The sequence below is a fragment of the Mya arenaria genome, chromosome 8 (genome assembly GCF_026914265.1).
Source record: "Mya arenaria isolate MELC-2E11 chromosome 8, ASM2691426v1".
NCBI classification, from domain to species: Eukaryota; Metazoa; Mollusca; class Bivalvia; order Myida; family Myidae; genus Mya; species Mya arenaria.
This window is the reverse complement of record NC_069129.1, coordinates 18,320,866-18,347,033: the sequence shown is the minus strand read 5'-3', so window position 1 is coordinate 18,347,033 and position 26,168 is coordinate 18,320,866. Positions and strand designations below refer to the sequence as shown.

At 33.9% G+C, this 26,168-nt stretch overlaps 1 protein-coding gene and 1 pseudogene across 5 annotated transcripts in view; one reads left to right on the top strand and one right to left on the bottom strand.

The window, feature by feature from the left end:
- Positions 1-21,041, bottom strand: part of LOC128243178 (deoxynucleoside triphosphate triphosphohydrolase SAMHD1-like) — a 33,350-nt gene extending 12,309 nt beyond the window's left edge. The window contains exons 1-4 of one of the 5 annotated variants that reach the window (XM_052960777.1): positions 20,984-21,041; positions 11,107-11,299; positions 1,166-1,232; positions 954-1,032 (exon numbers count right to left, since the gene is read on the bottom strand). In XM_052960777.1, the coding sequence (XP_052816737.1) occupies positions 954-1,032; positions 1,166-1,232; positions 11,107-11,269 (309 nt within the window). In that variant the 5' untranslated portion in view covers positions 11,270-11,299; positions 20,984-21,041. Of the gene's footprint in view, positions 1-953; positions 1,033-1,165; positions 1,233-11,106; positions 11,300-11,709; positions 11,862-15,032; positions 15,132-20,638; positions 20,812-20,983 lie in introns of those variants that run through there. The other 4 variants (XM_052960778.1, XM_052960775.1, XM_052960776.1 and 1 more) reach the window with 4 other exon arrangements.
- Positions 2,835-6,532, top strand: LOC128243180 (putative nuclease HARBI1; annotated as a pseudogene).
- Positions 21,042-26,168: the final 5,127 nt, after the last annotated feature.

Here is a 26,168-nt window from a genome sequence, read left to right as displayed (position 1 = left end):
TATGTAAACATGTTTAGTTTATAGCACACGCATGTAAATGAAGAAAAATCAGATCGTCTTTTTGTCTTCTTATCTTTTCCGCAATTATATCCTTCATCAAAAAACACCGCAGAAATTGTAGGTATTGCATTAAATCAAACAATATAATGAAATAAAATTACAATCGACTATCAAATAATCAAAGCGTCATTTAACATGAAACCTGCTGATAAATAACAAACTCGAAACACGTGGCAGTAACCAAGCAACCACCTCGGTCGAAGTGACTATCAAATTCGCGAGGTGTTTATGTGGTATTCATCATGAGTTTTATGACGTAAAATGAGTTGTTTAGCTTTGATTAATACATTATAAATTATTAAGACTGAGAAAGAATGAATGAAAAAGTGAAATTGCCATATGACGAATTACAAATTAAGTGGACACTTATGTCCAATAACAGAAGGTGGGTGACATATAATAGGAAATTTACTTATTATGAAAACAATTTGATACGAGTATCCGGATAGTATTCGAATATTTGATACGAATATCCGGATACCGATTTGGTATCCGGTTTCCATCCCTAATTTTTAAGTTTGCTTGTTTTCTCTCGTGGTAATATATTTTACTTTTTTTGTAAATAATAGTATGCAAAATTATTCATTTTGTTCTTGCATGCATGCAATATTGATTTGATTATGAATATATAATTGATAAGGTGTATTTATTTTTGTGTTTATAACAATGAGCTGTATATGCTTCAGTTGAATAAACATTCTGTTCTGTTCTGTTCTGTTCTGTATATAAGGAGTGTTTCCAGTTTTTCAAATTTTCGGTAATTTTACTATCCGATTGCATATAGGTAAATGACAATATGTTTATTATGGGCTTAAATACATTCACCATTCAAGGCGTGAAGTACTGCTTCTATTATTGTTACGCCTCAGTGATCTTAATTTCAAGAGGCTTACCTTTTGTCCAAGGAAATGAAAAGGAGGTGTCTTTACTGTCCGAATAAACTTCCGTAATTTCACTATTTGGTTCAAGTCCCTATATTATGTAAAAGCAAAAACGTGAGTTGGAGTGAATATTTCCAGAATATAATTCAAAATGTGACAGAATTTCAAATTATATGACAACATCTCAATTAATTTTCCAATTAAGACTTAAAATAATCACTTACGTTACTTCAAGCTTCTCAAAATCTTTATCTTTAAGCTGTATCAATGTATCGCCTGTTATACCATTCTCTGAAAATCATCTCAATATCATTAGTATAAAATAACCTAAAAGCAACGTAAGTAGGAGAGTTAAATAACAAATTTGCATTTTCTTCATCAGTCTAAATGCGTACATTAAACTACGCATATGTCTATTACTTAAAATTGGCTTTTTATTTTTTTATATGTCAAAATATATATTTTGAACATATTCATTAATAAACGTAAACATAATGGGAGCGTCTTATCAACGGTCGTAGCGTAAATCGTAATCGTAAACGCATCGTAACACCATGTTACGATTTTCCGAGCGTCTTACTAAGAATCGTAAGTAATAGTAACGTTACGATTTCGTAACTTGCGATGGTAACTTTACGATTGGGTTAGCCTTGTCGTAAGTATATTAAAAATGGCCGCCCTGTTCGTTGCGAGGAGACAAAATGCCCGACGACCGCGAGTTTTTAAGGAAAGGGTGGTCGCTATCGCCGATGTGCCCGATTGGGAATGCGTTGGGCGTTACAGGTTGACGAAAGACGCCATTTTACGGCTGGAGGCAGCACAGCACGCTGATTTGGAGCCTTCCACGAATAGAACTATGTTAGTGTCATCAATGACGAAGGTATATTATAATTTAAAAAATGTTTGTTTTTTAAGAAACGGGTCTTCCAACTGTATATAGTGGTATCTCTCCGTTATATTATTATGTAAAAGTATAATGTAACCTTTTTATCTTTTTACTGTACCATCCAGTGACCTTGACCTAACTTGTCAGTGAAAAGAAAGTAAACATCACAAGTTCAACTAGTTTAACGTTGGGCGGTTTAACATTAAATATGTTTATACCTGAAATGATGTGCTTATTCAAGAAGGAATTAAAATATTTCTTGTCATCGTACTAAAAATTTACTACAGTAACATACGTTTGAGTTAATATGTCACAGTTCACTGTCTTCAGATCAAGAGTTGAAACATGAAAGTTTAATATTAAACACTGTTAAATATTCTTGGTCGAATATTCTGATAATTATTAAGTGTATGTGTTTGATGGATATTGATAAACGCCTATGCATTTATCTTATGGACATATCATGACACCAAGATGGAGGCAAACACAGGAAAAAATGGCGTTATTGAACAAAATACTATGCTGAAAGTGGAAATTCTGTGGAGTAGATCTAAAAGCTTTTCCACGAAAAAACATGTTTTACTATGAACATGATTTCTCATGGTTATGCATGTACTACAGATGGAACATAAAACTATGTCATAACTGAAAGGAAAATGATAACTGTTTTCAATTAAAGTAATGCACCAGTCAATTGTAACCACGCCCCCCCCCCCAGGTCTGGGGTATACATCGGGGAATTGAACCGTGTTTTTACCTTTCAGGTGGCCCCGCAGTGCCGGGTGAATGCGGTAGTTTGTATTCGCTTTAAATATAGCGGGGAATGGGCCTTACCTAGTGTCCCTGGGGTGCAGGGGCATTTGGGGGGAATTTTACCATCTGTTTGTCCCTCTGTTTTTAGCCGGGTTGGCTGGACCAAAAGTCAAAGTCCTTGCTATTCGCCGGACCTGGGGGGGGGGGGGTGCGTGGTTACAATTGGCTGGTGCATAACCATATAGTATTTTCATGATATCAATAGTACTAAATGTACTGTAGAATTAAATAAGATTGATTTTGTTTATTTTGTTTGAAGTCGGCGTGTGCGTGTGCGTGCGTGTGTGTGTGTGAGGTAAAATTGGTTAAGTTCTGTTATCAAATAAATAATTGTGTAAATGGTTGTAATTTCTGAGCAGGTGCTATATAATTATCTTTATCATATTTCTTCATTTCATTGTCTTTACATTGCACTTGGTTAAAGTTGCACTCTCACATACTGACAGTTATTACTTTATTTGCAAAAATATTTATTATATTGAATTACATTTCTTTACCTATCAGCTCAATCTAGCTATTAAATATGGCATGTTGACCATCATTAATTTACTAAAATTAACCGTCAAATACATATGTAATATTTTTGGAGTTTTCAGGTCCTTGTAGGGCTGAGGATGCTCTCAAAAGGAAACTTTTTGTCAGAGTCTGCCGACATTCATGGCATATCAAAAGCTACAGCTGGAAGGGTGTTTAATGATTTTCTGAATGCAGTTATCAGAAACATTGGAAATGTAAGGTAATATATGGGTTAAAATTTAGGAAAACCATGAATATATTACAAATCTTCAAATGGATATTGAAATCAGGAACTTCTGACCAAGCTGTATATTATATATACACTCTATTAGTTCAAAGACTATGAGAATCTTTTTTGTAATTGTAATTTTGTAATATTGACATTTTCATTGAAGCTAATGCAGTCTATAACATAAGGAATGGATTGAACATATAATAACAGAAAGTAACCACTGCCACATTTAAAGGTTTATTATCTGTTCAGAGACAAAACATCATCAACACTAGTGTTTATCAATAACATTGATAAATATTTGTTAGGATACAGTTATTTGAATTTCTATTGTTATTCATAATGGTTGTAAAATGTTTTAGACATGGATTTTCGAAAAAAGGTTTTATTTCATTGCTACAAATAGTAAATAGGCTATAAATTGGTACCATATTTTGTTAGAAAATTGACTAAAACAAAATGAAACTAAAATCTTATACATTGCAGTCACCATAAACTCTCTGATTGAGACACTTTAAAGCTGCACTGTCACAGATCATTTTTAAAAAAGTAGATTATATTTTCAAAAATGTTTTATTTTCTTGTCTTCAAATGAGCCAATTTTTGTGCAAATTATAGTGATATAATTCTGCGGACAAATGATCAGGGCGCAGTTTTCCATACTAACGTTGGAAATTGTTTTTTTTTTACAGCTAAAAGCATTAATTACTAGCTCTACGAATTTTAAGCAGTTTTCCCAACAAATCAGATCTACTCTATCGTGATCGCTTTGCCTATGACTGAATTAAATGCACTGACGCCAAAATCAGCTGGTTCTGGAACAAACCATAAGAACAAACATTACCAAACTGGCACTCTACAAGAGTGCAGCTTTAAACAAATTAACAATTACAGTTTTCCAAATTACTTACATGAATCATGGTCATAATGTTGTACATGTATAGATACATTTCAAAAATATTTAACAGGTTACCATCCACAAGAGATGAGGTATTAAGGACAAAAGTGGGATTTTTCAAGAAGTGCAGGATACCCAACATCATAGGTAATTTAAAACCAAATAACATATATGTTTGAATATATCACTAGTATTGTATCACTAGTTTCCAGAAATCAAATTGTCTGTAAGATTGCAGCTTTAAGGCATTGTATAAAATATTCGAAACATACAATGGATGAAATTTTTACATGAAGATAATAATTATCCTCAATGTTTATTGCAAACATAAATCAAACAAGAAACATTAAATAACACTATAAGTACACTAAAAATAATGCAACAAATACTTTAAAAAAAATCTTAGTCATACAACAACAAAGCGTATTGTTACAGGAGCAGTGGATGGAACATTGGTCCCTATTCTTGCTCCTAAGGACAATGGGGTTGCCTTCATATGCAGGAAGGGTTACCATGCCATCAATGTCATGGCTGTATGTGACCATGAAATGAGGTAATTTAAATAAATAAGTACAAATACTGTGAAAAGGAAAAAAAACATTAAATGATATGATAATATCTTATCCTTGCCTTAGAAAAATATAATGAAATGTTATGGGATTTTTTGTAATTGCGTGGTACATTTCATGAGTCATATGGAGTGATTTGCTTAATATAGTACAGTTTGTCAATGTATACACATCAATTTATGAGTGAATGGCCCAAAATAAATAGACATTGTTTTTATTGCATTGAATTTCAATTGGACATCTATTACTTTCAAATAAATTAAGCAAATTCCATAGGTGTGCTAGTCACTGCAAATGTAAATTAAATCATGTCAATGTAAATAATGTTGTATATATCTAATTTATATTTGAAACATCATAAACAAAACATAACAAATTACTAGAATATGAAACAGTCATATTACAATTGGAATAAAAGACTTGCATTGGTATGAATAACAATATCTTAATTCATTTCTTCTTTATCACAATAAAATCATCTATAAAAATTCAATTAGTAATACATTAATTATAGATTGCAAATATTTACAGATTCACCGACATTGTAGCCAGATGGCCAGGTTCCCAGCATGATGCAGCTGTGTTTGATGTATCTACACTAAAGGTTATTGTGTACTTAAGCTAAATCATTATCACAAACATTGTTGTTTTCTTTTTCAGTAAAAACAATTCTTATCTGTCATCCTGTAGAAATTAAACAATTAATTGAGTGCAAGTTATAGGGAAGAACATATGCAAACACATCAATAATTATAATATTTAACTGAACTGGACCATGCACTAATTTGTTGTTTTGCTGGGCTTTGAATCTAGGACCACCTTGAGACCAACCAGACAGGCATTTTACTTGGTGATGGCGGTTATCCACTCCGTCCCATTACTCAATCCTACCACTCTACAAGAGGTTGCCTTCAACAAAGCCCAAATCAGGGGACGTATAGTGATTGAGAGGAGTTTCGGACTTCTAAAATCCCGTTTCAGGTATAAGATATATTTGTAATTTTCAGTGTTAGATATATAGCAATATAATTAATGAGTGAACACAATTTTTTTTATATTTCACGAATGTCCAGTAGTGAAATATGAATGTTTGATGTTCAAAATGTTGTATATATTGCCATAAAAGAATATATACAATTATTATTTACCTTTCCTGCTTACAAAAGTTAATGGATATTTAATTGGGATATCACCGACAAATGATGTCATACTGGATACGAAATTAAATGATGTCATTTTTTTCTTCTCAGCATTGCATGTGTTTATGTTAAGCTATTTACAATTATACGATAAAATCAGTGAAAACAGTAAAATTATATTTTAAATAACAATGTATCAATAATCCATCAGTATATTTCAATAAAAGAACAGGAAAAGATGAAATGTGTTATGAATCAAAAACTACTAAATCTTCAATAATAAATATATAAAGTTTTAAAGTTGAGAATATTTCAAACACAGATTGCAATGAATGAGATGCAATGAGACTTAAACTGATGTCATTTTCAGTTAATTGTATACTTATACACACAATGTTCATTATCTTCATGTAACTTTTCCAGATGCCTACATAGATCAGGAGGAGCGCTACAATACACACCAACCAAATGTTGAAAAATTGTTGTGGCATGTGTAAAGTTGCACAACTTTTGTATCGAAAACAATGTTTCCAGCTGACATGATGATGGATAATGACAATGACAATGCTCAAGCAGCTTGCCAAATTGCACAACAGAATGAACAAGGACAGACCATGCGTCGCAGAATTGTGAACATGTTCCATTAAAGTGAAAGTATATTTCAATACCAGTACCCAATTCCTAGAAACTGCTCAATTTTGTTATAATATGATTTAACTTCGCTAAATATTACTGATCTTTTCAAGCACATGCTGTATATACTTCTTTTAAAATGTTAAGCCTGTTAATGGAAGTTATTTATTTGGTAAATAGGAATAACAAATTATTATTTATAAAAATATAGTTTAAATTTGATATTTTGCAAAATAAAAGGAACTACTTAAAGCCTGTTAAGTTTCAAGAAATTGGGGTCAGGATTGTTAAAGTAACTTTGCACCAGATGATCAATTTGCAAGAAAATTGTCGAAAACTGACATAAACTTGGTATTAATGTGTACGATGCATTGAAACTTACTATAAACTAGAGTTCCTCATAGTTTATAATTATATAAGTAAGCCTTCATAGCATAGTGGTGAACAGTCCCTTTAAGATAAAAAAATATAGATCCCTGACAAAAAATTTTCTGTTTTTACAAACATTTCTGTTTTAAATGTATGTACTTTTCAATTGAATGTATAATTTCTTAATTTCAAGAGATAAATGTGACTTTAGGGATACTTCTTGCAATGATCATCATCTATTTTTACATTATGTCAACATATTACTTTTCATCTATAACGAGATCATTTAAATTATGCCAAAGCTCAATTTCATTCACAAGAAATGATAACTTTTTAAATACATTTCAATTATCAATTTGCAAATAACGTTTTCCGGATAATAGAAATGCTTACACAATGACATCATATACAAAAGTTATTGTTCAAAAACACTAAATTGTTGTTCGCCTCTTTTTAAATTTACAATTTCTTTTAAGCTGTTGCTTATTTCTTTTAATATTGAGTTTGTTTGCTCCTGAGCAAGAACCATCCTCAGACTTAAATCCTCTTCCTCCATTTTCTTTTTCTTTTCTCCGCTCTTCCCAGGCTCCTCCAACTTTCTCTTGGCTGTTGAGGATGGTCCTGGTGTGATGTCTGCAAAAATATATTTACAATTTTATGACATGATATCATTCATCACTTAAAGTCTTAATTACATGAATATTATGATTTACTTTTGAATGTATTTACAAGGATGTACAGTACATCAGTAACGGAGTTAACACTGCACTTTACTCAATTATTTAATTAAAGCTGCACTCTCACAGATACAGTTTCCACATTTTTTTAAATTTGCATCTCGAAATCAGCCGATGTTGGCATCAAAGCCTTCAATTCATTCATAAATGTAAAACTAAACAAATAACAGATTTCAATTGTGAAAAACTGCCATAAATTACAAATATAAATGTTTAAAAAACTACAATTTGATCTTTGTCACCTGTCTTATATAACTTGTTTTCAGATATTTACCCAAAAATTAGCTTGTTCCAAGAACTTTTTTGTCACTATGGCCAATCTGTGAGAGTGCAACTTTAAATATTGTTGAATTTGTCATAAGGAATCGAATTCCTTAAGTCTTCCTAGTTCTAATTTCTTTAAGTGTTAACAAAACATATTGCAAGTGAATACAGAGAGATGAGTCAATTGTAGATGTACAAGTAAACAAGATACTGATGTTCGACTGGTATTTCTTAAGTCATATGTTTTTTGGATTTGAATTCATTTATTGGAACTGTTCAACCTACCACTCCCTGTTCCTTCTCGTGATGAGACCTCTCCTGTCTTGACCTCAAGTGAAGTTGCCGGGACCTCTGAAGACATGATGCCATTCAATTGTTATGTATGGTGAATTACAAGTGGTTGTCAGTTATTTGTAGTAATAAATGTATTAAAATACAAAACAGGCTAATGCTGTCATGTCTGTACCCTACAATTAACCCATATTTATGTTGTCACAATAACAAATACATGTTAATATATTTCCGTTTTTCATTGAGGTACTTATCAGTTCAGGGCATGCTGTTTATTTTGTAACACAAACTTACCACTAGTGTCGATCCCCCCTTCTATCCCCGAAACAGACACCTTTGGTATGGTTGCAAGGACCTGGAAAGGAGAAATCTGTTTTTCAAAATGAAACTATTTCACGAAAATATTCAGTAAGAAACAATTATGATACTGATACTATAATGTTTGCTTAAAAGGGACCCAATGTAGTGATGATTTGTATAAAGTTATTTGAAAATCGCTTTATTAGTAACCAAGTTATGGCCCAGACACGGAATTGCTAACAGACGAGTTACAAAGATGTGGCCTGGACACAGAATTGCTAACGCCCCCCATGGTGATTCTAGTCTTTGAGTTATGGCCTGGACATGGAATTGCTAACGTCCCCCCCCATGGTGATTCTAGACTTTGAGGTATGGACCTGGAAATTGCATGTGACACATTCTTTTAATGTAGTGATGATTTGTATAATGTTATTTGAAAATCACTTTATTAGTAACAAAGATGTGGCCCAGACACAGAATTGCTAACGCCCCCCATGGTGATTCTAGTCTTTGAGGTATGGACTTGGAAATTGTGCACGACGCATCCTTTTAATGTAATGATGCTTTGTATAAAGTTATTTGAAAATCGCTTTATTAGTTACCAAGTTATGGCCCGGACACGGAATTGCTAACGGACGGACAGACGGACAGACAGACGGACAGACGATGGAGGCCATAACATAATACGACCCTTCGGGCGTATAACAAAAAGTCAAGAAATAAAGGGCAATGATTTCCATTAACTGAAAAATAGAAGGCTATCACTTGCTTGCTTCATTTTGTGTTTAGGAAGCCCTGTTTAAAGTTTTTTATACAATACAGAAGAGTACAATCATGAACATGTCTTACCTTCTCCTCCCAATCCTGAATGTTCACCTCAATGGGCTCGCCACCTCCGGTTTGTTTGTGGCCGTGAAGCTGCCCCATGACCTTCTTTTTCACTACAGACTGCATAAAGAAAAAATGTGTTGACATTATTGACATTACCGGTAAGATGCATGTGTTACTTACAGATCATACAACTTATCTACTACATAGAAATGTATCTTTCATTAAACTACACAATAAATAGTTGTTGTAGTTAATAGCAATAGAAAAACACAATACCTCAACATTTTCTCATCATAGAGGTTTTAAGTCACTTAACCCTTGGTTAATTATAGAGTATTATACATGCATGAGCATCTGCATACTGGCATTCTTTGAGAAAAAAAAACTCAAACATGCAATTTACTCATGTATCTATAGTGCCCTCAATTTTAAATAAACAGAACAGATTGTGTACCTTATTCAAGCGGTTGTTAGGAATTATATTTAAGGATTAAAATTTGACATGTTGCATTTTATTGGGGTATGGTATGCAATGGGGCTGTTCAAAATGGACGGAGTCCGAAGGATGAAAGGACAAAAGTAACAAACAAACGCATGTGATTTTGATGGGAAATTCCATAGCACTTTATACAGAAATAATGTGAAATTGATAAACAACAACCATCATTTAGGAATGAAGTGTTAATGTAAATATTGTACCTTCAAGTCGGTCCATTTTTTCTTCACTTCTCCCGGCCATGCCCACCAACACTGTTTACACTATAAAGGTATAACAATTTCCTTAGCAGTGGTCAAAATTAACACAAGCCTGCAAGCCCTGCACTGGTAAAATGGTATTGGGCTTGCTCAAATTCTGAATTGTAAATAGCAGGGCTTGTTAAAAAATTTGATGCCAAGCAATAGTATAATAATTCGGGTTTGTTGATCCCAAGGTCTAATTTCGATGACTGCTTTAGTTCAAATAATTGTACGTTGGCAGATTTCTATTTTTTTTTTATATGGCAATGTTTTTGTATATGGCAATGTTTATATCAATTACTCTCATTTAATTTTAAATGTGATAGAAATATCATCGAGACTTCAGTTGACATTTCCACTATTTGTCCTCGAACATCACATATTAAGTTTACCTATCACTTTGAATTCACTTTACATGAAAAGGACTTACATTTCAGCCGCTTCCTTCCATGATACAGACTGGGTAGTCTTCGCGGACATAATCATGTCGATTAAAGCATTTCGCTCTAATTCCGTCCAATTCTGTGACCTTTTTCTTGATGTCGCCATTGGGATTGTTTACAGACGATAACGATTTTGCTGTAAAACCTCCTTTTTGAAGATCAAAACAAGTAAAGTGCGCATGCGTACTATTCTGTTTACGACATCGTAGGTTACGATCTACTATCGAATTTACGATGCGCTTGATAAGACAGTCGCAACTTAAAATCGCAAGTTTCGTAACTTGTGTTTACGATCGTTATATACGATACGATTAACTATTGTTGATCAGACGCTCACATTGTTATTGTTACATGATAAGTTTATTTTTTACTATATATCATGTGACATAAACATTTCTAATCAATTTATTGCATGTTTAGAAGATAAGTAAACGATAAAAATAATTAATAGATGCATGCACTTATAACATTATCAAATTATGCTAGAAAATTGATGACAATTTTACCACGAAAACGCTCAGCAGCTTCATCCAGACCGTTCTGTTTAAGCTTTTCAGCAACTGTTTCTGCATCCCATTTAGAATAATTCAAATAATCGTCGTCCAAACGAGTTTTTTTGCGCGGTGGTTCGCCAACCGACTCTTGGGAAGATATAACGTCCATGTCCATTTGGTCAAACTGAGATTTCACAATGTCCTTCTAAATTGATGAGAAAAGTTAATGTAAATGATAACGTGCAAACATGGTGCTTGGGCGCATTAAACGAAAATTAGAAAACTGTATTTGTGTATATGTGTTCATATTTCGGAGATAAAAATTTTAATCGATGATATGCATTTTTCTGAAAGAAAATAATTTACTGTAAAACATAAGTATACGTTCGTCGGCGAGAAACGTCGTGGTATTTCGGAAATGGTTATTTTGCCGATTTCCGAAAATGGACCTTTTCGTCGGTAATCATTTCGTTGATTTTAATCTTTAAAACCAAAAGATAGCATGGCAATGAAGAACTAGTCTTTGAGGTATGGACCTGAAAATTGCGCGTGACACATCCTTTTAATGCAGTGATGATTTGTATACAGTTATTTGAAAATCGCTTTATTAGTTACCAAGTTATGGCCCGGACACGGAGTTGCAAACGGACAAGTAACAAAGATGTGGCCCGGACACAGAATTGCTAACGCCCCACATTGGTGATTCTAGTCTTTGTGTTATGGCCTGGACATGGAATTGCTAACGTCCCCCCATGGTGATTCTAGGCTTTGAGGTATGGACCTGGAAATTGCATGTGACACATCCTTTTAATGTAGTGATGATTTGTATAAAGTTATTTGAAAATCACTTTATTAGTAACAAAGATGTGGCCCGGACACATAATTGCTAACGCCTCCCATGGTGATTCTAGTGTTTGAGGTATGGACCTGGAAATTGCGCGCGACACATCCTTTTAATGTAATGATGCTTTGTATAAAGTTATTTGAAAATGACTTTATTAGTGACCAAGTTGTGGCCCGGACACGGATTTGCTAACGCACCCCCATGGTGATTCTAGTCTTTGAGGTATGGACCTGGAAATTGCGCACGACACATCCTTTTAATGTAGTGATGATTTGTATAAAGTTATTTTAAAATCGCTTTATTAGTTACCAAGTCATGGCCCGGAAACAAAATTGCTAATGCCCCCCATGGTGATTCTAGTGTTTGAGGTACGGACCTGGAAATTGCGCGCGACACATCCTTTTAATGTAATGATGCTTTGTAAAAAGTTATTTGAAAATGACTTTATTAGTGATAAAGTTGTAACGCCCCCACCCATGGTGATTCGAGTCTTTGAGGTATGGACCTGGAAATTGCGCGCGACACATCCTTTTATTGTAATGATGCTTTGTATAAAGTTATTTGAAAATGACTTTATTAGTGACCAAGTTGTGGCCCGGACACGGATTTGCTAACGCACCCCCATGGTGATTCTAGTCTTTGAGGTATGGACCTGGAAATTGCGCACGACACATCCTTTTAATGTAGTGATGATTTGTATAAAGTTATTTTAAAATCGCTTTATTAGTTACCAAGTCATGGCCCGGAAACAAAATTGCTAATGCCCCCCATGGTGATTCTAGTGTTTGAGGTACGGACCTGGAAATTGCGCGCGACACATCCTTTTAATGTAATGATGCTTTGTAAAAAGTTATTTGAAAATGACTTTATTAGTGATAAAGTTGTAACGCCCCCACCCATGGTGATTCGAGTCTTTGAGGTATGGACCTGGAAATTGCGCGCGACACATCCTTTTATTGTAATGATGCTTTGTATAAAGTTATTTGAAAATGACTTTATTAGTGACAAAGTTGTGACCCGGACACGGAATTGCTAACGCACCCCCATGGTGATTCTAGTCTTTGAGGTATGGACCTGGAAATTGCGCGCGACACATCCTTTTAATGTAGTGATGATTTGTATAAAGTTATTTGAAAATCGCTTTATTAGTTACCAAGTTATGGCCCGGAAACAGAATTGCTTATGCCCCCCCATGGTGATTCTAGTCTTTGAGGTACGGACCTGGAAATTGCGCGCGATACATCCTTTTAATGTAATGATGCTTTGTAAAAAGTTATTTGAAAATGACTATATTAGTGATAAAGTTGTAACGCCCCCCCCCCCATGGTGATTCTAGTCTTTGAGGTATGGACCTGGAAATTGCGCGCGACACATCCTTTTAATGTAATGATGCTTTGTATAAAGTTGTTTGAAAATGACTTTATTAGTGACAAAGTTGTGGCCCGGACACGGAATTGCTAACGCACCCCCATGGTGAGTCTAGTCTTTGAGTAATGGACCTGGAAATTGCGCGCGACACATCCTTTTAATGTAGTGATGATTTGTATAAAGTTATTTGAAAATCGCTTTATTAGTTACCAAGTTATGGCCCGGACACGGAATTGCTAACGGACGGACAGACGGACAGACGGACACGACCCTTCGGGCGTATAAAAAAGAGCAATGTACAATCATATCTCGCGATTGTCTGCAATTTAAATACATACCGGGCGCGTGCGGTTTTGCACCTAAATTAAGCATTTATGGTACATTGTGACATATGCTAATTAGCGTAGATGATCGCTTGATTGGCAAACAAAGAAATAACTGATAAAGATAATCATTTGCCAAATGTAATTAGCAAAGGCAATGGAATTAAAGAAACATTTTTTACAAACTGTGACATTAAATATCTGGGTTATTATTTTTAAGTGAATATTTATCGCTGATAGTTGACCTTTCATGTTCATTGAATTTCTATTTTCAGTTCGAGTTAGGTTTTTTTTCGGCTTGAAGATACTCGTTCAAGGTGTATAAAATGCTTTTTACGGAATTTCTTTCTAATACCAAAATAAGTGTGGCAAATAATAAGCAGCATTGAAACTAAGATACTGATATTTGGAACCCTTCGACAAATGATGATACTCGTATGTGCTTAGATATTGTATATAAAGTCCTTAATTTGGTTTGCGTTATAAACGCGATTCAAACTTAAAACTGTAGCGTAATTGGTTGATTGACATTATCCCGTGTATTGATCTTAATCTAATTGCCTATTTGTCTTATCAGATCTCTTATCTTGAGTATCCTGCTGTGTAGTCTTGGGGGTTTTATAATAGAAATTGACCCTAAATGGCCCTGAGCCAATAAACAAATACACAGGAAATTTGCCCCTACTGTGACATCAGTGCAATTAGCAGAAGATGCACAGCAGGGGATTTTCATGCCAAATATTCCTTAAACTAGGCCTTTAAGTGAAAAACTATACATTGTCTTCATAATATGTTAGCTAATGCATTTTGATACAAATATGTATTCGTTCTTTGTCAATAAGGATCGATCGAGTGTATGGAAAACTGCAATTGCAGATAAAATATGCGCAGAAATGTTCGAAAATTTATATTTTACTAACTCTTCTCGTAAAAACGCCTTTGTTACTCCTTTAATCAACTTAAGTATCTCGATAAAACGACAAAGCAACCTGTTAAAACGACATACATGGTCGGTAAGAGTTGCCAGATAACGATCATCTCTTGCCTCAGCCATGATCAGAATATCATGAATTCGAATGATATGATACCGTGATTCTGATTGGCCAATATGTCGTTTTACGTAAGTCATTTTACGAGGTAGGTAAGTCGTTTTAACGATATACGTAAGTCGTTTAAACGAGACACTATGTCGTTTTAACGAGACACTATGGCGTTTTAACGAGATACGTTAACGTTTAAACGAGACACTCATTACGAGTTACAGAGTCGTTTTACTAGCTCTGTTAATCGTTTGAACAAGATACTAATTTGTGTTAAAGGGATACTAAAGTCGAGTTAACGAGATAAAAAAAATAACACAAATGTCACCTCTAAGCAAGCACAAATACGAATGGAAAACTCACGGTTCAATGCTCAACCCGTTAAAATCAATTTTAGTCAAAAGCACTAATAAGGATAAAAAAACGAACAAAACGTTTTTGTCTGTTATTCCAACCTTGCTGATGTCAATCTATGCTTAAGAACAAATCGCGTAAATAGCAAGCCAATTGTAAGCCCAAGTAACGCGTTCACAAAACAATAGTATTATCTGTATATAATTTTGTATTACACTGGCTTTCCATGAATTAAGTTGTGTCTTTAAATATATTTTCAAATAAGTTTATTATACTTCCTTGCGACGGTTGGCAACCCGAAGCATGACTTAAAGGTACATTGTACCAGATTCCCTGTACCGCCTTTTACACACGGCGATATAAAATAGCTGATTTAAATGATTGTTTTTGCTATAAAGTCCTTCGTTTCCAGCAGCAAATGTAACTACAAATTGAAAGAAAAGGTTTCGATTTGAAATCGTTAAAAAATAGTATTTACTATTTCTATCTCTCAAGTTTAAACAGCCTGCTAGAATGAACCTTTATTTGTTAAGCTGCACTTGCTTGCTATTATTAAAGATTTGAAGGCCAGAGTCGAGGTGACAATTATAAAGCTAGTTTGGGTTAAAACATAGATCAGTCATAATTGGTTACATTACAACTTCTTTTATTCTCTTACGAAAAGCTGGAAAAATTCCATAAATTGACAATCATATACATTACTTGTTTTCGTTCTATAACAGAAAGGTTAAAGTTGTGAATATAATCATGTATTGCAATTTATTCGGTACTCATATGTCTAGAAATAATATTGTCAGGATGAGTGAGATCTCACGCCATGTATAACTTCTGGAATATGGATCAATTATAATATTCTCAGTCAATTTTAAGATGCACTCTTACTCCCAAATAAGATTTACCACGATTAATAATATTGTTTAAATATTCCAAAGAGGATGAATAAATGCCAACAATGGTTCTTATGAAGGAAATCGAGTTTAATTTGAAAGAAATGAGCATAAAACAAGAAAGTTCTACCTTATGAGACTATAGTAGACCACAGTAAATCTTTTAGCATTCGCCAATCATTTAATATTTTTGCGTTTTCTGCTATTTAATTCACTGTTACAATTCTGTTAACAGTAGTTAATATTTTCCATAAATGCAATATTAAGTAAGTAGTGCAATGTTTATCATTAAACATTTATGTTTGTTATACATGTATATGTTTTGTTTTTGAATAAGAGTGTCATTTTAATTATCATTTCTGATAACAAACTTGACGACTGGTAAAAAATCTTCTTAACCATTGGTGGTAAGCTGCTATTCGGACATTATCATATTTCTTATTTTAATTTGATTTCATTGGGAGCCTTTAAATTGGCTTGATAGACAAATACCTTATTTGGGAACACATTATACATCTGTTTGTTTACATTTTGAACTCATTGTTTGCCAATTTCAAGTCCCGGTTATTCATTTCATGGATCGCCATTAAAGTCTGTGTAATAGCATTTAGGGGATTCTAAAACTTATTTTGGACTTTCAATTTGCTTTGTTTATTTGTTTTTGTTCACCATTTTTACTGCAAAACTGTTTCATTGACATCGTACTAGTTCCTGTGTACCTTATACGTGTATCTGACCATTTGATCGAGGTGTATGAATGCGTAATAAGACGCTCTATAATATTGATTTTTGATTGGCTTTTCTGCTGTGACGTATGAATGCGTAATTAGGCGCCGAATTCTTCATCAATTCCGATTGGGCGTATTTATGTGTTCTGTGACGATCACACGTAGCTTAGCGACCCAAGTCTGACTTTCGTTTTACATTGACAGCGCACCTGCTACGATTTTGTGGACGGAATTGAAAAAATGTATTGACATATTTGCTTTTGGCAAATTAGTATTAATGTATTTAGTTATAACGATACTTAGTATTTATTAGATAGGTTTATTTATACATACGGTATTTAGCGTTCAATTAATTGCATAAACTCTTCGCGTAATTTACGATTGTACATGTTTACGATTTACATTAAGTGATTGACATTTGTTCTGTGATTAATTATTCTCCGAGAATATTTTGTGAAATAAATCAAACATAATTTGCATTGAACATTTTCATAAACTTGGCTTAAGAGACTTAATTAATTGACAAAGCGATTGTTTTGTTATCAATGATTTTAATCTTACATGGCCTCTTTGACTGTTGTATTGTTTTATTGAGTTAGAACTTAAATGGTAATTTGATTTAGTTTATCAGGGGCAGATCCAGGATTCGACGTTTGAGGGGACATTACTTAGGGGCATACTCAGTCGATTTCCCCATTCCCCCAGAAACGAAATTTATTGGTATAAAGTGTTGACGTGGGTGTTTGGGGGTCCCTCAAGAGAATTTTACAATTTCTAGTCCGAAATGGTGCATTTTGGGTGTATTTTATTTCTTCTCTTCTCCTATATTGAACTAAAAAGTAATCTAGGCTGATTTTAGAGGAGGTTGGGGGCGGTTGGGCCCCGCTCATGCATGAAGCCGCTAGTGTCAATTGACATTGATTGCTATATAATTGGAATTTAATTCAAAAATATTTTCTCAATTAAAAATGATTGATACTATTGTTGGGGTTTTTTGTTAAACGTGTGCGAAATTATCATTTTGGTTATAAAGGATATTAGTTACCGTATATATGAATATATAAGTACATTATTTATTATGAGTTTTGACATGTAATTTAATTATTCAAACTTTTTTTGCAATTTCTTGTTGTATTTAGATTTAACTATTTGAAATGAATGGTTGGAAAATTCGGGGAATTATTTTGATTAAATTTATATCGGCCTTATATGATTACTTGTATCATAGCCGATAAATACATGTGTTTAGCCCGGTTATATATAATTACCATTTAAAATTAATATTCTCTTTATAGAAATTATTTTGCATAAGTTCAATTCGTATAATTTGATAGTTTGCATAGTATTGACACAGATTTCATTTGTTGAATATTTTTACAATTCAGTAATGAGTTTTGTTACTTGGCATTACCATATACATTTTGATATTGTTAATTACTTAAATATTTGTATTTCATTTAATTAATAAATTTATTGAGCTCCTAACCCTGTTGTGAATTTGTATTTGTTAGTTAAGCGCAATAGTACGGTACACCTAGATATTCAGTGATGGTTTTTCATTAGATAAATTTAGTAAAATAAGTGGACTCTTGTAAAAGTGCGTTGTGGTAATAGTTTTATAGTTGCGCGTATAATGTTTGTGATTATTGAAGTTAATTAGCATAATAATTGATTGTTTTATGTGCGGAAAATATGTGAGCATTTTGATTTTTTTCTGACATACATTTGATTATATTGTGTTATATTGTTAACATTTTTGTTTTAATTTGATATTGCATTCTTGGTACATTAATGTGATAAAATCAAGGCATATATGTTCAGTTCACGAGGAAGCTTGGTAATTGAACCCGAGCACTGACTTGGCCGATCCAAAATAATATTATTGATGCCAATGAACCGGCTTTTGCTTTATTAGATACATGTAGTGTTTACAGCCTTTTCCCAAATCATATTACAACGCACATCTTTTTTTCCAAATTCAAAACCACTTCATTGTTTTATAGTAGTTATACCAGATACCAAATATTCAGCTAAAGCTCCTGATATACTAGGTACAAATATTCTACAGGATTTTTTAATGATTGTTCAGAACTCGATTGTTAAAGATTTTTACCGATAACAACACTCCATTCACTGGCTATCTCAGCTTCTGCACAATGGTTATTAGAGAGAGAGATATACGCAAGAAGAAAATGCGTTTTGTTGTGGTGGAATGTGCTGCATCACAGAAAATCCTTTGAAATCAAAATTAGAGCAACCACATTGTGAACAATTGTTGGCGTCCGGCGTAAATTGACCAACCAAGCCCCCATTCTCATCGAATGTCGTATTAGTCCACACGCAGATACATGGTGCCAACTATTTTACAATTATGAATATAAAGTGAAGCTGCCACAAGACAGAAGTTCATTAAAGGATATCCTTAAAGAGGGTACCGACTTTACTATAGATAATATATATTTTTAATACGATAAGATGCCATTTGGTTTGACCAACTAACCAGCCAATTATAAGCCTATAATGCTGAAGATTCTTTGATTTCTCAATATGAACATTGGAAAGGTGATAGGTTGACCCATTCCAGCCAACTCTGACAATCTGAAAGATTGCATTCACAACCTGTACCGGCATACCATATGTCAGCCGTTTAAACTGCGCACGGGCACATCTGGAAAAGCATAAGGTGCAGTGCTGTACCAAATAAAGGATGGAAAGAGGAGGGTCACCGTATATGCTTGAATGGCCTTGAACCGGTCAGACGCAACTACAATCCTATCTGGATAGAGTTTTTGAGTGGAGTGGTTGCAAAGAGTTTCAGCGACTAAGTGACCATGTCACACTTCCTTGTTTTAACGGACAACAAGCCTCTGACACTCATTCACACTAGCGCCAAGCATCGATGCTACGGGACAGCGTTGGGCATCGGCGTTGGGTTAGTATTCTTTCGATGAAAAATCAGAACGCTGAGGCATGAATCGTAACCAATAGGGGATGATTACGGTCATGGACGACACAGAGAGGATGAAAATAGACGACTCAACAGTTATATGTACATGTAATATGCTTACTGTGACATATATAGACACATTATCCATAAAGACGAACAGCCTTGATGACACCAAAGACAACGTTAATCATCTTGCTCAGAAAGAGATGAGGGACATAAGGGCAGAGCAGGGACACCCAGTAGTAGAAATGGAGAAAAGCGGTCGTCAACAAAACACTGCAAAATACCGTATGATGTGACAAGACCGATAAAGAAACAGTTCAAACATCTGCACATTAAAATAGGAATTTTGTAAATAAAAATGGTGACCACATATAGCAGCTAGTAGTATCTGAAGTACTCAGACATTGCCTATTTACTGGGTTATATGACCAGTCTAACCACCCACTACGAAAACGAACAATGCGTCTCACGAGGGAAAAGTATTACTGGCCAGGACTGACATCTGTGACAGGTGTAGAAGGCGACACTGGAAAATTGATAGGGAAATGCTTGTAAATGTAAACACATCTTACCCCTTATTACTGCATGGACTACCTAACATTGGAATCATCAAAGGGAAACGTCGATAACAAACTTGTTGAAACTGACCATTACACAAAGTAGCGAAGGCTATTCCAACATAGAACCAAATGAGAAGACAAGAAGGACAACGAGACGAAATTAAGCATGGGGATTACTTTGTCTTTAACAAGACATCACCCCATTTAACGTGCAAAAAGGGAACGTAAAGATGTTTTTGACAGGACATTAAGACGTCAATTTGATACTGCTGTTTGCAATCGTGCTCACCAAAAAGTAAAACATGGAACGTTCACTTATAAACTCGCTCTCCAGTAACGGATGAAATTGAATATGCTTCTACTGATACAACTAGTTACAATTAATATCAATGTTTATTTAAAGCTAGAAATGTATTTGTAATATGCTTACTGGGCCATATATAGACACACACCCATGAAGATACATTAAAAATAAGGATGAAAAACTCACGGTTCAATGTTTATCCCGATAAAAATAATATAACTCTTTAGCATTAATTAACTTCAAAGAAAACTGCACAAACCCTCGTTGACATTTGTCTGTTATTCAATCATTGCTGAATGCAAGCAAAAATTAAAACAAAATTATTTGAGTAAATCGCAAGATCATTGTTCTCAATTTTCTAAAAATGATAAGTTACGTGTCCACAAGAGAATAGTATTAATAATTGTGTATTCAAGTGGCTTTTCATGAATTGAGTTGTGTCTTTAAATGTACTTTCACATTGGTTTATTTTAACTTCCTTCCAACGTTGGCAACACTTAAATGACTAAAAGGTACGTTTTACCAGATTACCTTTCACAGAATAATAAGAAAGTTTATTAAAACAAATATATCACACAATACATATTTGAAATATTACGACCCGTGATCAAATCAGTGTAATACGACGATATAAATATCGCTGATTTAAAATAAAAGTACTTGCTGTAAAATCCTTCCTTTCAAGCAGGAAATTTACAGTTACAAAATGAAAGCAAAGGTTTCGATTTAAATTTGATATCATTCTATTTTTTATCCGTAAATAAAATATTTTCTATTTCTACAATGTATCTCTCAAGTTTTAACAACTGCTAGAATGAACCTTTATTTGTTAAGCTGCACACGTTTGTTATTATTTGAGATTTAAAGGCCAGGGCCAAGGTGACAGTTTTAAAGCTGTTTTAGGTTAAACATATAGATCAGTTAAATTTATTGCATAACAACTTTTATTCTGTCGTGAAAAGCTTGAATTGGTCAATAAATTGACAATCCTATACTTTATTGTCTTGACAACCATTTCGTTCCTTTGTATGAGATTATATAACTTAAGTTTTCAAAAGGAAACTCATGAATAGTTTATATACACAGCTATATATTGTTCGTTGAATTATATTAAAAACATTTTGAAATATAGATACAAGCTCAAAACGTAATCTGTGACATACATTAACATAAAGGTTACCCATATAAAGGTTTAAGTTATTTATGAAAAATGACATATTACTGTCAATCTAAGTAAGGTCGAGTGGCAGTCAATTTAAATTTTCTGTGAAACAATTAGACAACAGGCTGATAACAATGACACACTATAAGTTTACGTCAGACACCGTTTTTCATCCTTTGCGGGTTTTTTTTATATTATTCATCTATCAAATATATTTTTAAATTGATTGATACCCGGAAATGAAACAAAAATTCACTGTTTTTTCCCTACCCGCCAAAACATTTGTCAAAAACAAATCGTGGAAATCACACTTAGGTTTAATCTGTAAAACAGCTCATCTTCAAGGTTATCTCTGCCAGTGAGTAGGGGATTGAGTATCCATGTATCATTAAACAAACTCTAATCTAGGAAAACTGTTTTAGATCAAATGGTTCGTTCATAGGAAAAAGTTCGTTTCAGTGATAAATTGCAAAACATTTACTCTCTTGAAAACCCAATGTAAATATTTCATGCGTGGCTTTGCTCTAGCTCCAAATGTAGAATAAAAAACGAATAACGGATAATCATAAACTATTAATATTGTTTTAAGGATAGCATTCAAAAGATAACGAGTGTTATCAGTAAACAGTGACGTCACACGATCGGTACTGATTAAACTGACAGTTGTACACAACGGTTCGGAAATATCAATCGGATTAAACTGAATGTTTTAATACACCTGTGTTGCATTCTTCATTTATACCAGTTGTACGAAGGGGTCCAAATGTCCAAAACATACGGTGACCTCATGATATATTGTAGCAATCATAACAACGTGTACGGTTAGCCAATAACGCGTGGCTGCACTCATAATCTTTTTGTGCATACATTATCATGTAAAGAAAATATAGGTGCCTTATATTTTATTTTATAAAATAAGTGCTTTCATGAATTATGCATCCAATGCGATTCTATTTTATCCGACAAATTAAAAGTCTTGTTACGTCGATATTTTCTCCAATCTCCGCTGACGAATACAAACAGAGTTGTCGAATACTTTACTTATTATCCGTTCATTTCTATCACAGTCACCTCCCTCTCTTAATATTCACATACAAATGTTTTCATTCATCTAACCACCGCGTATTATACTTGTTCGGACGTCAATATGAATGCACTGAATGATACATTTATTTATGTGTTTGATAAGGATATGCCTTATGCTAATGTAATACCCCTTTCGTTGAAAGAACGCAACTGACCAGAATGGTGTGACTGTACCAGTGAGGGAATAGATCACGGACATGAGTAAATATCGGACAGTCGCGAGTTTCCTTTTTTTTAAAAGAAATACATCAGCAATCAGCCAGCAATTTGTGATGAATCATTTGTCCAGAAACATTACACTTTCGTCTCAATTGCTTTTTGCGTATTGTAACAACAATGTACGTCAGACGTCATGGAACGTCAAAATAGGATATGTAAGAGAACTACTAGTGTCGTAATAGAACTTGACCCCATGTGTACACCTTTTGAACAATAGAAGCATAGATATGCGTTGTATGTTGAGCTAAATCGCTGTTTCCAACTGAAAGAGAACAGGATTTATCTGGCATCTCTACAGATCAGGAAGGTATCTTTAAAAGCATTCAAAAAGTGTCCGAGATCTACATCCCTACTGACAGTCAGTTACCGGCGTAATCAGCACGCTTGATTGATTCCGGTTTATATTTATTTGTTCTTATTAAAAATATATACTTATTTCGATGAAAATATCTTAGTATATTTAAATATGGCATTCGGTAAAACACAATAGTACCAAGTACAAAATACATACAAAATACAAAATTACACTATCGAATCAAGGAGGGGCGCACTCTCGCACTCCCCCCCCCCCCACCCTCCCGCCCAACCACCCCACATCTATAAAAATCGTCCAACTTGTCATTTCAATACATGAGAAAAAAGAAATAAGTTACCCTTACTTTAAACTTATAAATGTCGGCTCAGATCGATTTATTAAACCGCACACAACAAAATTTACTAATAACATATTAAGTTCTTAGTCATTAAGATTGTATCTTATACGCTGTAAGTGACATAGATTGAAAACATTTCAGCAGGCGGGAAACCAAACTATGACACCTTTCTTTCAACTTGTGAAACTAACTCATTTTAATGATTAATCATGATGCCTTTTGAAAGGTGACTTCATTGGCGAGAAATGTAGTTTATAGTCTTATTAAATAAATGATATTGTTTGACATCATTTATGATGTACGTGAAGTTAGCGGCCTACGGGCGTGAAGTTAGCGGCCTAGCGGCGTGATTATAAACAGCAAATATATCATTTTGTTAGCAGAGCAGGCATGTTTGCATGCTATAAAATAGAAAAATGTTTGATAACCTTTTTTGAAAAATATTTTGAAAATGGCTTGAAATTGATATTTCGTGCACAAAATCAGTTAATTTATCATTGTTTAAGAAGAAAAGGCATGTATTCATACTTTGAAATAAGATACCATATTGCGCCGCTAGGCCGCTTGGCCGCTAGGCAGCTAGGCAGCTAACTTCACGCCGCTAGGCCGCTAGGCCGCTAACTTCACGCCGCTAGGCAGCTAGGCCGCTAGGCCGCTAACTTCACGCCGCTAGGCCGCTAGGCCGCTAACTTCACGTACATTCAATTATGATTTAAATATCCTACCATCTAAAGACATTATCGAAAAATGACCATGGATATTTAAAAGATCTTTTACCAAAACCGATATTACATTTTAACTATATAATGAAATAGATCTAACATAAATGTATTAACAAGTTTCACTCTGTCCATTTATTTCCTCATAGCTATGAAACAATCCGTGTTCGAATCATTTTTTGAAAATACAATTTCGCTGAATAATTGTAAATCTCGCGTGCGCACTTAAATATTGTAAGCAGATCAAAACCCTTACCGAATAACGCAACCTTGAAAACTGAATAACTGCTTTAATTTCTGTATGCTTGAAAGCGCATATTTGTGATAATCAAAATGTAGTATCTCACATGTTATGATCTCACATTGTTTACATGTACAGCATGGAAGTTAAGCTGAAGGCGAGGGTACAACTGCAGCGCGATTGATTAAGGAAGAACATTCAATTTACACTCTTATTCGAAATCAATACAAACCACGGTGGAGAACCCACGTGACTTATATGGTAAAGTGCACGGCAACAAATGTCAACAAGTCTCGATTCAGGTAAGGTTTAGGACCATAAACCCCGCATTTAAGAGCTCTATCCACGGTAATAAAGAACTTTCTCTAATATTCTAAAGTTTTCCTGAGAATCTTGACCAACTGATTTCTCAGAGTTGAAATCTAAGGCAAAGTACACGGCTTTTGACAAATCTATCGCTTTACTTCGTGTTAGCCGTAAATAATTCATACACAAATCTTATTTTAAGCAAATTTTATGTATTTGATAATTTCAGCGTGTATTGTTTATCTTCTAGTTATTTCAAAGGTAAAAATGAACTAAAATCAAATTGATAAAGTACACGGACATTTTAGGATGATAAAGTACACGGTCATATTAGTTTATGCTTGAAAGTAGTGTGCGATTTACAAACTAATAGGTATATAAGCATTTTCTATTCGTGAAGTCAGAATGTATAGTGTTTAGTTTTTATTTAAGTTTTATCAATAAATTTTGCATTATAACGCACACCTAAATAACTAAATATTTAGCAATCATATTTAATGAGGAGTTGAAAGATAGTCTATGGGATAATTTAAGAGAAAGTCTGCCATTATAAGTTCGATTACTTTTAAATATGCAGATCAATACAGAATCATACATTACATTTCTTCAAAAATCAGATAGTTTTACTTATAAATTATAATCTGGACTGACGGCGAATAAAACATCTCTGTTGTTAGCGGCCCGTTTGTGGTGATTATAAATTTCATGAATGTTCCTATTTTGATGTGATATAAAATAATAAAATAGGCACATCACATTTAGTTTATATATATTTCCACATTTAAAGCATATTTTTCATACCTTTCATGTGACGCTGAATCTTTTATTTGGTTCAGTCTGAACAAATATTATCTGATCTAAATCAGTAAAACCGCGGCCGTTCGAACAATACAGACATGAACTCATTGAAAAGATGGAGGCTCGGAGTTAGATGGGAAACAGCAAGGAGGAATGAGAGCACACTATATTATCAACTTACAGGCTAGGACTAAGACTTGAACGTCTAGATAAGAGCTGAGCATGGGACATTAGAATGTTCTAGACTAAAGGCTGAAATGTGATTTCAAAATAATTGTGTTTCAAAGCTTGCTGAATTATATAAGATACATGCAATTAAGAGTTTATAGGACATCAATGGGAAATGACAACAATACATCTCTAAACCTTGTGAAAATGTTTTATGTTCAATCCGTTTTCATACTAATTTTACACAGCATTTTTTTCAGCACTGTAAGACAAACGAACATTTTGAAAGAGCACTAGTTGGAAACAGTACGTTTTGCTATTTATCTTAATAAAATGTTAAACTCATCAAAACTTTATTTTAACT